Source organism: Quercus lobata, chromosome 3 (genome assembly GCF_001633185.2).
Source record: "Quercus lobata isolate SW786 chromosome 3, ValleyOak3.0 Primary Assembly, whole genome shotgun sequence".
In the NCBI taxonomy this organism is placed as follows: domain Eukaryota; kingdom Viridiplantae; phylum Streptophyta; class Magnoliopsida; order Fagales; family Fagaceae; genus Quercus; species Quercus lobata.
Window position 1 is genome coordinate 64297366 of NC_044906.1, and position 14425 is coordinate 64311790.

The window sequence follows — 14425 nt, forward strand, 5'->3', positions numbered from 1 at the left end:
CAGTTAGTATTAACACTTGATACATAAATTAAACATGTAAAGTTACTCAGTAATGAAATATGCCTGGTTGTCCTTGAGATCCAGTATAATAACAGTAGAAAAGGTAGTGATCAAGGACAAATCAAGCAGACTTATGCACCCACATAAGAAAACAAATAGGTGAAAAGCAATAGTACTCCCAAGTTCCAAATGGCATGAATTGTGATCGGCGTTAGAAGATTACGGGTTTTGGCATATAATAATCCCAAAGCAGTCCCTGCAGGGTGCACAATGTACTGTTGGTTTCTAAATAGTTGATTGACAAGTTTGATATCTACTGAGAGAAATAAATTTGATATTCTAAACAAAGTTATATGCTTAAACAATGTGATCAAGGGAACTTAAAATATAGTCATGTGGAACACATTTCTACATCTTTTACATATATTTAAAGGGAAGCATGCTACCAAAAACAAACTGAATCAGAAATTTTGCAGACCTGCGATGTGCAAGCGCAAATACAGCTGCACTGATAATGACAGCTACTGGTGTAGGAACCCTGCAAAAAGAGTGGAAGAAGCATGAAAACAAACAGGAGCATTTAAAAGTTGATAGGTGATAAATGTACTTAATTTTCCTTAACAATCAAGTTCAAGTGTTGATCAGCCGACCCTCATGGGGGCTTATGGACGCAAGGCTTTGTGGATGAGATATTAATGGAACAATAATAGATGTTGATGGAGAATTCTTTTGTATGGAAAAATCTGGGAGAATGTGTAGAAAACACATGAGAACAGATGGCCCAAATTAAACCCCAGTAATGCTTATTTGCAATGATTTCGGATTTATCATGAACATTTTATTTCATTTTACATTTGAAGGGGCCATGCCTGCAGTTGTTTGCAGCATGTCCTTTCTCAGTCTCAGTTGTTGGCAACTGGGACAACATCACATTAAACTACATCACCCATTAGTCTTCATTAGCAAGAACACAACTATCTCAAACCTTTTATTTTATCTAGTTCTCAAATACTACAGTTTCTTTCAAATGCAATCACATCTAGTTTTATCTGTCTTGTATAGCCAGTTATCCATCTCATCCATGTTCCATAATTCTCATATTATTAGCATGTTCTTCCTTTATAGTCAAATGTTTTGTAAGAAATAGCATACTTGGCCCTGTAATCTCAAAACACTTTCTTTACAAAATAAAAAATAAATAAATAAATCTCAGAACACTTTCTCCTTCACTCCATGATCAAAATTCAACTTATAATCTCTAAGAAGTGCCTATCCTTTCTTTCTTCCTTTACTTTTTTTTTTTTTTTTGCCCTTTAAAATGTATTTTACACATGCACCCAGTGGGTCACAATCCTTCCACCCTGTTCTTATGGAGAAAGGAGCTCCCCTTTAGGCTAAGCCTTAGAAGCATGAAGTCTCATATATCCACAACTTCTATTATATTAATTACCACTAGATTATTCAGAAAAAATAAATAAATAAATAACCACTAGATTATGGTAAACAATGAAGCCTAGACCAAGGCTTCGCTAAATCAATTTAAAACTACAAACCATATGTCATAAGAAATTATCGGCATTAGAAAGCACGAAAAAATTCTAAATTATTGTACCTAAGAGTTTGTTACTAAATATCATGTGTGATTCTTGTGCAAAGAAATTATCAATAGTGCTAGGCATAAATTAACCATAAGCTTTCTAACACTAAGTTTTTCTGCAACATTAAAATGAAAACTTAATATTTAGATGTAGGGGAAAAAATCAAAAATAAAAAGGAAGGAACTTTACCACTTAGTTAGGGACACCATTAAAAACCCTCGAAACAAGGTCTCCTCAAGAAGTGGAGCAAAGACACTAGTGATGCCCACCAAGTGAGCAGTGCTGCAAAGTCATACGATGAATAAAAGTGGTCAATCCCTAACACCAAATTATGGCAAGTCTTTCAACAATTTGACATGGATGCAGCCAGAACATGCACAACTAAGGACAGGCATGAGATACCTGGTACTTGAAGATCCAACTAGTGGAAGCAAGCGACCTAGAACACCAGTCTGAAACCAAGGTAAATAATTATAAAGCGATCCTTATAAGCTTAAATAACCATCTATGTTTAACAAAAATTACCCAAGCAACTTCCTAATTTTTTCCCATTAAAAAAAATCCTATATTAAAATAAACACAGTAGCCGGAATGAATAAAAATCTAATCAACCAAAAAATGAATAATACCATTCAAAGAAATGAAAAAGGTATTGCAAGCAATATTCCTTGAAGTTTTATTGCAATTGAATGACTCATAGAAAAGCCCAAATTTAGTAGTTATAAATAACTAATAATACAAGAATGGAGGAGATATTACTCCTCAATATCTGGTCATACTACTTTAGAACAAGTAATTCAATAAACAAACTAAAACAATCAAGGAGTTTATGTCCTCTGCACCCAAAAATAAAAAAAAGAAATCATAACAAAATTCCATACTAATTGCTAATCCCTACTTGTAGGCTCCCACCACTTAGAAAGGACATATAAGCTCCTGTTAAGTAAACAGCTGTTACAGTACCAAGAAAGCCAATCCCTGCCCACAATAGCCATCCTTTCTGTCGACTAAAGGGTTCCCTCCAATCTGAAACAATTGATCATTATCATCTCAATAGATCAAGTATATAAATGCAAAACCTACAGCCTAACTAATAACAAATCAAATGCAGCTGCCAAGGATGAATTTTACCATCTACATTCATTGCCTCATTGAGATAGATTGAGGCTGGTATAAGAACCACTATAGTCTATCATGCCAATTTTGATTTAGTTCATGATTTTGCAGCCTATTCGAATGAGTAAATATTTAAGGGGACATATTGTCAATAAACATAGGTCGTTCCCAATGCACAAATCTCCCAATTCTGAAGGGTCTGGAGAGGGTGATTGGTAGGCATCCATACCCTTATGTTTTGGGAGAGGTTGATTCTCAGACTCAAACCCACAACATGTTGCTTTGGTAGAAGGCACTTGCCATCGCACCATTTCCAATCAACATAAAATAATAATTAAGAAAAAAAAAAAAACACCATTTGTGCATGAGACCAAAAAGACTGATACCATAGCAAAAAATGTCTTCAGGAAGTGGTCGAAACTCGTTGCAATGCCATACACAACTCCAAGTGCAACTGCAGTGGAAAGGCTACAAAACAAAAGGTTTGCTTAAAAACTAAGGTGACTATTACTACACTGATAGACAATTTGGTAATAAGTTGACATACAAACAATTTACATGTAAAAGTATTGCAAGTTTTATGAATCCCATGTGACATCCCAGATAGGATATCTATGAAACCAACAAAAAAAAGACCAACAGTTAAGAGCACAGCCATTAAATCCATAGCATCGACCTGATTTCTAGAGGGTAAATAAGCTTCCCGAAAAAGAACAAAAACCAAAAATCCTAAATGTTAATTTCATACACAGATTATGGCAGCTGCCTTAAGCAACCCACTGCTTGTACAATGTCTTACAATCTCCAGCAAATACATACAAATACCAATACAATTTAGGTGTTTCAGGAAACTCGTTAGATTCCAAACATGAATGTCAAAGTTAAATGCAATGATGAATTGAATATAAAGATTAGGTCCAAAAATTGGCTGGCATAGTTTTACAATTAGCAAAAGATAAGCAAACAATTGAAAATAAACTAAAAGGACAGCCATTAATACCCCTGAGACAAGAACGTTATCTCCGCCTGCTTGTCCAAACTCAGTTCCTCAAGGCAAATTCCTAGCTTATGAAGAGCCACTGACAGTGTATGCCCTGCCAAAATATAACTGTCTAGGAAAAAACTGATTAATTTCATTCCAAACCATCAACCTAGAAACAATTGGCATGTATGCATATTTTTAGCTTATAAAACATACTTAACCAATACCCATTAGACCGTCTGCTTCATAAATTCCATGCATAGTATATATACAATTATTTGACATTGGATTGCTAAGAGTTTCTTTGGATGTGCTTATTTTCATTGACTTATTTTCTTTAGAAAAACATGGTAAAAATATACATTTGGTCCTAAAACCGGAAATTTTCATTGTTAGCCCTCGAAAAAATGTAAATGCAGGAGCACTGGACTCATTGAGACGTCGAAACATGGCAAATATTTGACACGTGTTAATATCTCAACGAGTCCAGTGCTCCGTGCACTAGACCCAAGTCTACACTTCCAAGTTAGAGTGCTAAACTTTCCTTAACCCTGCAATTATAATATAGTACCACATGTCTATATCGAATTTTGCCACACAAACAAATAAAATTATAATGACAATACTAGGAAAGGACTAACTTGGATAATAAGTTTACAATTTTTAGTACTAGAAGTAATGAACTTTTAAATTTCACAGACTAAAATATAACAAACAAACAACCTTAAGCCTGATAAAAGTAGAGTCAAGCAAACCGTTTGCCAACCCCAGGGCACATCCCATCGCTTCAAAATTGGCCAGTCCAATCCAGTTTCCTGAAAATAAAATTACCAAGTTATTTTTATAAAAAAATTACTATGCATTTTTTATACAAATGATAGAAATTAAGAGTTATAAAGAGAATATTTAGTAGGGTCAAAATATTTCCTTATTATAAACACAATGATAACATACAATGATAACATCTAAATTTGTTTGTCTATTTTATTACTTAGTCTTGTGGGCTTCATTTATCTTAAGAGATTGTCGTGTCGAATAAGAGATGTTGGTTAAAATATTGCCTATACCAAAAACCGATTCAACATAATTCAATAATTGGGTTCAAAACCCGCCTACACCAAAAGCCAATCGGTGTTGAAGACCCATGTGAGAAACGTCACCTTGGGTTGGATATCAGCTTTTGATTTATTATTATCCTTGGAAAAGCAAACTGAGCTAAGCCTTAGAGCTTTCTTGGAAATGGGTGTGCTAGAATGGAGGGAAAGAGCAATGTGGTGGGTTTGTTTCGCTGAGTCTATGGACAAGAAACAACGTTTGGGTTGGAAAACATGGTGACGATAGTGGGAAGAAGATTGAGCAGCTAGCGAGGAAGAAAGTGCCATTGACGCCGTTTCTTTTTCTCTTTGAGAATTTCAGATGCTGTGAGCGTTTTATGGTTTAGACTACTAGAGGGAGAGCACAAGAGTGGAATGGCCTGCACGGTAAGACAACTGGACAAGTCCCTACATTTTGGGGCTAGCTGTAATATGATTTTACTACAAGTCCCTACGTTTTGGGTCAATTTCAATTTGATCTTTACTTGTTGGTAATAATCAATTTAATCAATGTTATTTTCAACATGCAATCAATTTAGTTTTTATTGAGACCAAAATGGTATATTAGCTTAATAAATAAGCATGACTTTTAGTGCAAAAAAAAAAAAAAGTAAGTTAAATTCATTTTGTCAATGAGTTCCTCTGATAATAAGAAGGGAAATGTTAAATAATGCCCTAAGGGTATTGGTTTAGAATATTTTTTTTTTATGAAAAAATGATAAAGCAATTAATTTTGTTGATATCTTTTTAGATTTTTCATTAAAATGATGTCAAAACTTTCATAATATAGTTTGTTAACAGTCTTAAAGGCACCCGTTAACATGACCCTAATAAGAATAGAGTCTAAGATAAGGTTGTGAATTCAATAATCATTACATAACTTATGAGCATGTAAATCAACAAGAATTAAATTCATTATCGGCATGAATATTCTCATGTGTTCAAATAATGTCAAATTGGAGACTAGGAGGGCTTCTTGTCGTTATTCTTAATTACATCATGTGATTGAAAATGGATAATAATCCTCTTCATTCCAAATGGATTCATTTTATGATTCATATTAAATATTACAAATTTTTAAAAGTGAATTAGTATTATGCCCATGCGTTGCTTACTTGTGAAAATGAAAGTCTACCACTCACAATTAACCACTTTAAAGTTCTAATAAAAGTTGTAGCACAAAAGTTATGATTCTAGAAAAACCGATAAAATTAACATTTGCCAACAAAGCCCAGTCTGCTTTTCCAATCTCGGCTGGTCTAGGAACAAGCATGACTGGTTGTTAGTAACTCATCCAATTAATACAAAACAGACATATTTTGGCATCCAAAATCAAATAGCCCCCCTTGGAAGGATGCTGCGGTAAATACATAAACCAAAAGTTGTGTGTCAGTTCCTAAGCATGTGTTGTAGGTCAAGTCAAGACCATTCAATTTTCTTAGGCATGACAACCGGCCCAGAGGGCCTCTATATCAGAAATTTGGCCATAGGATATATCGGATTTATGTAGTTAGCTCTGTTTTAAAGCTTTCAAGTACAGAAATTTGGGTCAGTGTTTCTGGTTTGCAGCATTTAGCTGCTTGTGATTTGAACTGCTGGAGCAATTTCCACGAAATTTTTTCAATTTTGATTAATGAACTTCTTAATTCATTGAGAAAGAGATCATCAGCTTAAAAATTAAGTAAACATATACACCCATTATGAAGTAATCATGAAAGAAGTAGTATATCAACTTCCAAAATTTTTCCTAAATGATTGGCTTCCATCAATTGTTCTCCTAGTTTTAATCACTTTATACAACAAAGAACAAAGAAAAGAAAAGGATTTTTTTTTCTTTCCTTTATTTATTTATTTTTGGTTGTGAGAGAGAGAGCCTGGAAGGCAGCCTGTATGATTACATGGTTAATAAACCTAGACGGTAGCCTGTACAAGCTCCAGAATCAATAAATTCCCTATCAGGTTGCTTGTAGCAATTCCTTGATATCATAACCTTGAAGCTGCAAACAACCACAGTTAGTTTTATCACTCGATACATAAATTATACATGTAAAGTTACTCAGTAATGACATACATCTATGCATGGTTGTCCTTGAGATCCAGTACAAAATAATAACAGTAGAAAAGGTCGTGATCAAGGGCAAATCAAGCAGACTTATGCACCCACATAATAAAACATATACCTGTTTAGCAAAAAAAAAAAGAAAGAAAGAAAGAAACTTATACCTGAAGAAAGGTGAGAAGCAATATTACTCCGGAGTTCCAAAAGGCATGTATTGTGATCGGTGTTAAAAGATTACGGGTTTGGGCATATGAAAATCCCAAAGCAGTGCCTACAGGGATCAAAATGTACAGTTGGTTTCTTCATGGTCGATGGATAAGTTTGATATCCACTAGAGAGCAATAAACTTGACATTCTAAATGAAGTTTTTTACTTAAATAATGTCATCAGGGAAACTTAAAACAGTCATGTAAAACACTTTTATAGATCTTTTGCATCTATTTAAAGGGAAGCATGCTACCTAGAACAAACAACTGTGGAAACTCTCCAGGAGTGAGATGCGCAAGTGCGAATACAGCAGCACTGATAAAGACAGCTACTGGCGTAGGTACCCTGCAAAAGAGTAGAAGAAGCAGAAAAAAAAAGGAAGAGAATTTAAAATTTGACAGGTAATAAGTGTAAGTTATGTTCCCAACAAAAATCAAATTCAATCAAGTTCGTGTTCAACTTACCTATCAAAAAAAAAAGTTCGTGTTCAACTCACCCTCACAACGGGAATATGGCAGCAAGGCTTTGGGGATGAGATATTAGAAAAGATGGAAAAGAATTTTATATGGAACAAGGAGATGGAAGAATGTGCAGAAAACACATGAAAACAGATATACAACCCAAATCAAATTCCAGTAACACTTATTTGAAATGATTTGGAATTCATGTCATAAACATTTTATTTCATTTTACTCTATAAGGGCCATGCCTGCAGTTGTCTGCAATATGTCCTTTCTCAGCCTCAGTTTGTCTGCAACTGGGACAACATCACATCAAACTACTTCAACCATTAGTCTTCATTAAACAGAACACAACCATCTCAACCTTTTTTTTTATCTAATTCTTAATGGGTACAGTTTCTTTCAAAAGCAATCATATCTAGTTTTATTTGTCTTGTATTGCCAGCTATCCATCCATCCATGTTCCACCATTCTCATATTACGAGCATGGTCTTCATTTAAAGTAAAATGTTCTGGAAGAAATACTTGGCCCTATAATCTCAGAACATTTTTACTTGACAAACAAATCTTAGAACACTTGCTCCATCACTCTTTAATCAAATTTCAGCTTATTCATAATTTCTAAGAAGTGGCTATCCTTTCTTTCTTTTTTTTCCCCTTTAAACAGAAATTTTCACGTGCACCCAGTGGGTTGTGACCTGCAATCCTTCCACCTTGTTCCTATGGGGGAAGGAGCTTCCCTTTAAGCCAAGGCCTAGTAGTAGCACAAACTGTCTCATATATCTGCAACTTCTATTACATTATTAACTGCTGGATTATAGTACACAATAAAGCCTAAACCAAGGGTTTGCCAGTTCAATTTAAAGCTGCAAACCATGGGCCATAAGAAATTATTGGAATTAAAAAGCAAGAAAATGTTCTAAATTGACCTGAGAGTTTGTTACTAAATATCATGCATGATTTTAGGAGTGGTGTGTGCAAAGAAATGATCAATAATGCTAGGCATAGAATAAACGGTCAGCTTTCAAACACTAAGCTTTTGTGCAACATTAAAATGACAACTTAATATTTAGATGGAGAAACAAAGAGGGAACCATACCACTTAGTTAGGGACACCATAAAAAACCCTCGAAACACATTCTCCTCGAGAAGTGGAGCAAAGACACCAGTGATGCCCACCAAGCATGCAGTGCTACAAATTAATGCAATTAATTAAAGCAGTCAATCCTAAACACCAAATGATAGCAATCGTTCACATGGATGCTGCCAGAACATGCACAACTATGGAAGGACTTGAGATACCTGATACTTGAAGATCCAATTAGTGGAAGCAAGCGAACTAATGCATCAGTCTGAAACCAAGTTAAATAATTATAAAGGAATCTCTATAAGCTTAAATATCTGTCTATGTCTAAGTGAATATCACCAAGTAACTTCCTAGTATTTTAATAAACATAGCAGCTGTATTGAATGAAATTTAATCCACCTAAAAATGAATAATTCTCTTTAAAGAAACAAAAAAAGTATCTCATTCAGACAGCACACAATTTTGTAGATGCAAGCAATATTCCTTAAAGTTTTATTGCAATTGAATCATAGAAAAAACCCATATTAGTAGGTATGATACAGGAATGGAGGAGACATGTTCCTACTAATTTAGTACAAGTAGAATCTAAATAGACACAGAAAAGTCATTGAGTTTATGTCCTCTGCACCAAAAAATGAAAGGAAGATATTATAAAAAAGTTCCAGACTAATTCCTAACCTCTCTTTGTGGGCTCTCACCACCGAAGGACAGAGCAGCTCCTGTTAATGCAACGGCCATTACAGCAGCACCAAGGCCAATCCCTGCCCACAAGAGCCATCCTTTCTGCAGACTAAAAGGCTCCCTCAAATCTGAAACAATTGATCAATACCATTTCAAAAGATCAAGCATATGGATCCAAAACCTACAGCCTAACTAATTACAAATCATATGTAGTTGCTAAGGATGAATTTTACCATCTGAATCTATTATCTCATTGAGACACATAATTGAGATTGTATAAAAGCATTATATCATGCCAATTTCTTTTTTAGTTCATGATTTTGCAGCCTAGTTCAATGAGGAAACATTTTGGGGGCACATTGCCAATCAATGTGAAGAAAGTAAAAAAGAAAGCTGTTTGTGCATGAGGTTGGAGAAATAACAAGACCAAAAAGATTGATACCATAGTGATAAACATCTTCAGGAAGTGGTTGAAACTTGTTGGCAATTGTATACAGAACTCCAAGTACAACTGCAGTAGTAATGCTGCCAAAACAATAAGTCGGCTTAAAACAAAGGTCACCATCTACTACACTGATTGATAGGCAATTTGGTAATAAGTTGGCATACAAACAATTTACAGGTTAAACTATTGCAAGTTTTATAAATCCCATGTGATATCCTTATCCCAGAGAGGATATCCACGAACTCAAAAAGAGACCAACAGTAAGAGCACAGCCATTGAATCCATAGCATCAACATGATTTCTAGAAAGTAAATAAATTTCAAGAAAAACAACTAAAACCAAAAATCCTAAATATTAACTACATATACATATTATGGCATCTGCCACAAGCGCACAATGCTTGTGCAATGTCTTACATTCTGCAGCATAATGCACACAAGTTCCAGTACAATTTAGGTGTATCGGGAAACATGTTAGTTTCCAAACATGAATGTCAAAGTTACATGTATATGCAATGATGGACCCAAATTCAAAGATTGGGTCCAAAAAGTGGCTCGCATAGTTTACAACCTTCAAAAAAAAACCAAACAATTGACAATAGACTAAAGGACTGCTGTTAATACCCCTGATCCAAGAATAGTATCTCCGCCTTCTCGTCCAAATTTAGGTCCTCAAGGCGAATTCCAAGATATGGTATAGCCACTGCCTCTGTTAACCCTGTCAAAATAAAACTGCCTGGGACAAAATTAATTAATTTCATTCCATACCAAAAACCTATAAACAATTTCCCTATATGCATAATTGAGCTAATAGTAATAATACATACTTAAGCAATACCTATAAGGCAGTTTGTTTCATAAATTCCATGCATAATTTAGATACAATTATTTGATATTCAATAACTAAGAGTATGTTTGAACGAGCTTATTTTCTATTTAAAAATAATTAAATAATATTTTGAAAACATACAATTTGGAGCATGTTTTACATTAGCATCTGAAATTTGAAAAGTTCATTTTTAGTCCTGAAAAAATTGTAAATGTAACAAATTAGACCTTCTGTAACCTTGCCGTTATAACAAGGCGTCACATGGCTTTGTTGAATTTTTCCACATGAGGCAATGCTTAGGTACATTTACAATTTTTTGAAAACTAAAAATGAACTTTTTAAATTTCACAGACTAAAATCAAAATGTATAGTTCTGCCTAAAAATAAGCTAGGTAAAGGTATTGTCATACTTGGAAATATAAATTAGGGGAGAGAGAGAGAGAGAGAGAGAGAAACCTTAATCCACAAGCAAGCGAAGTCAAGGAAACAGTTTGCCATTCCCAGGGCACATCCCATCGCTTCAAAATTGGCCAATCCAATCCAATTTCCTAAGATAAAATGACCACAAGGAAATATTTTCCATTAGTAGGGAAAATTCAAGCAATGCTGAGAAAATTAACAGGGAAAATTACATAAAAATGACCAACATTTACACAATGTCTTAGATTAGGTAAAGGGTTTTAATTTTGTTGATCAAAACCCAAATTCATGAAATCGTTCCAATTTAAGACCTCGCTCTATCTCCATTATTCATTTCTGCTATTCTAGGCAGTAACAAGCCAGATAAAAGCTGGAAAATATTGATTAAACTCTGCGTTTCAGCTTCTATTTGTTCATAAATAAATTTGACAGGCATTGAATAGAGAGTGCAGAGAGATAAAGTTTCGCTTGTGTGAGAACTTTTTCTCTGCTACATTATGTCCAGGTCATACCCAGTACACAAAACTCCCACTTTTTGTGATAGGTACTTGCCATTGCACCAAAGTCCAAACTCTTACATTAAGTCCAGAATAATATAGAAAATTAGAAATCAATACCGGAGAAAAATCTAGACTTCAAATTGAAAGGGTTTCATATTAAGAGTTTAAGACTTTGATACAGGTGTAAACTCTTGGCCTTTTCTAATGTAACTTCTCCAAATGATAGAGGAAATTTTTTTACTTATACACACACTGAGTCAACGATATAATAGTAATCAAAATTATCAAATGTTAAATCAAACATATAATTCTCTGTGATGAGCCAAGACACCAAATAAGTAAACGGGGTTTGAACCCAGGTCTTTTGTTCAACGAGTTGAACTAACTGAAACCCAGTTGTGTATTTTAGTACTTAACTATGTGCTCCTCAAACCAAAAAAAAAGCTAAAAGTAGAGATTCATTGTAGTGAGTTGCAGCTGAGTTGAGAAGGGTTACCTTGTCCTGAATAATATCAGGTTTTGACTTTTCATCTCCAGCTTTGAGAAAGCAGACCGAGCGTAACGCTCTCTTGGAAATGGGTCTACTAGATTGGAAGGAAAAACCAGTGTAAGTTTGTTTGGGTGAAGCATCTGGGAATAGATGGTAATGGTAGAGCGAAGAAGAGTGAGCAGCTAGCGAGGAAAGTACCATCGACACCATTTCTCTTCTTGAGAATTTCAGGTGTTAAAGAGTGTTTAGACTAGAGCGAGAGCACAGGAGTGCAGTCCCCTCTTGCTTGGTAGGATAAGGTTTTTTTTCTTCTTTTTTTTTTTTTTTTTTTTTTTTCCTTAAACTAAATCTAGAGAAACCTAGGTTGTTCTTACTTTTTTTACAAATATCTTTCTAATAAATTTTAAAAACAAGTTTAATCCACCAATTTAATAAATAAATAAATAGTATTTGTGCTTATACATATTAATATATAATTAATGTAATTGATCACTTACGCAGTTTATAAAATAAAAAATACATGAAACTACGTAGGATTATATTAAAAGGATACCCTATTGAGAGAAAGAACATTTTTCAATCCGATTTGGGTGGATTCTTTTTTCTCATATTTTTACTAGCAATCTTCCTTTTTTTAATGCATCTTTAAAAATAAATAAATAAACAACTCCTTTTATGCACATTAAATGGAGTGGATTGCTCTAACATATGAGACTGAGTTTAAAATTTAAATCTTAATGCCTCCATTTTATTACGAAAAAATTTCAAAAGTGGTAGGGAGATTCAAAGATCTTGGCAGTTGGTCGAATCTCAATTACATTTTCAACTTGTACTTTCCTGCTAGGGGAGCTTGGTTGTATTGAGCTTTTATGCTTTGGTACAACTGCTTGTCGAAAATGGCTAAGTTGGAGCATTCCATCAATATGTGCAAAATTTTTTCCATTTTTTTACACTTTCATTTTTACAAAACATCTATGTCAGTTTATCTATTTAAATAAATATTCATTTCTTTAACACTTTCATCTCTCTCACAAACCCAACACAACACATACAGCCGCCATATCTCTCAAGATTGACGCCTTCGGCCTCCGATCACACCGGAATCCCATAGAAAACCAGTTAAAAAAAAAAAGAAACAAATCCAGTAAAAAAAAAACCAAAAAAACCCAAAGATTGATGAGATGAAAGAAAGAGAGAGCTGCTCCTCGGCGTCTAAGCCTTCGTCTTTGTCAACGTGGTGGTCTAATTTCTGCTCCTCGACGCTCAGAACAAAGCCTTAGGTTTCTCCGTCGAAGAACTCCATTCATGTTGTAGGCAACAAACTCAGCTTGCTCCTTGGCGATCGGTGGAAGCTAGAGCAGGCCAAATTGATGAGATGAGAGAAAAAGAGAGTTGTGCACCTGAGTCTCTGATGAAATGAGAAAGAGAGGGAGGTGAGAGTCAGTACAGAAAGGAGAGAGAAAAAATTATTAAGATATTATATGCACATGCTATAGTAACCGTGCATATTTACACTGTTACTGTAGCAATTGTGCATTTTTACACAAGTTTACATCCACTAATGTGGGTGTTTTTCTGCTCAAAATGAGTAAAATTAGACACTTTTTTCCATTTTACACATTTATGCACAAATTGATGGGGATGCTCTTAGCCTTTCATTAGTTTTTGCCAAGATGTCACACAACAATCTTTCCCCAAACATATAGTGTGTGTTTGGATAGAACTTATTTTGCTGAAACTGAAAACTGAAAACTGAAAACACTGTAGCAAAATAATTTTTAAATGTGTGAATAGTATCGTGGGACCCATTTTTAATGAAAAAATTGATAAAAAATGAAATTTGTGGGTCCGTGAACAGTGCACGAATGCACTGTTCACGTAAATCTGGTCAAATGTTGCGGCTACTGTTCATGTACAGTACATGAACAGTAGCCGCTTGTGAGGGAGAAAACGCGTGAACAAAAAAAAAAAAAAAAAAAAAAAAAAAGGAGAAAACGTAAAAAGTAAAACGCAAACGCAGCAAACGCAATACAAACACACCCATAGAGACGCCTATGGCCTTGGCTCTAGCTTTGCCCCTTATCTACTATAAGTGAATTTGTTTGATCCAGAATTTCATTATGAACTATTAACAATAGTTGAGCTAATATCTCTCAAATTCCAATTAAAATTAGATATATATATATATATATAGAGAGAGAGAGAGAGAGAGAGAGAGAGAGAGAGAAATTATTTAAATGAAGTCACGACCTCAATATTGATAAGTTTTATATACCTTCAACTTAAATTAATTAGACATTTATAAAGTTATAGTAAATAACATATAGAATTATGGATATAGTCAAAATCTCATACATTGTGAGAGAGATCTTATAAGTTATAAGAGAGTCTCATAAGAATTAAGATGCACCTAAACCTAATTGGTGATACAAGGAACATATCACATATCAGTCTTTT

The 14425-nt window shown here is 34.3% G+C and overlaps 1 protein-coding gene and 1 pseudogene across 1 annotated transcript; both read right to left on the minus strand.

Moving 5' to 3' along the window:
* Positions 1-1927: 1927 nt before the first annotated feature.
* LOC115981269 lies at positions 1928-5193 on the minus strand (annotated as a pseudogene).
* Positions 5194-6491: 1298 nt separating this feature from the next.
* LOC115982824 lies at positions 6492-12260 on the minus strand. The gene is made up of 10 exons (XM_031105542.1): positions 11975-12260; positions 11015-11106; positions 10354-10461; positions 9728-9810; positions 9283-9413; positions 8820-8869; positions 8617-8709; positions 7310-7401; positions 7014-7120; positions 6492-6787 (listed from the first exon to the last, which is right to left on the minus strand). Exons 1-10 carry the CDS (start codon positions 12176-12178, stop codon positions 6746-6748), a joined length of 1002 nt encoding a protein of 333 aa, XP_030961402.1. The 5' UTR covers positions 12179-12260; the 3' UTR covers positions 6492-6745.
* Between the last annotated feature and the right edge of the window lie 2165 nt (positions 12261-14425).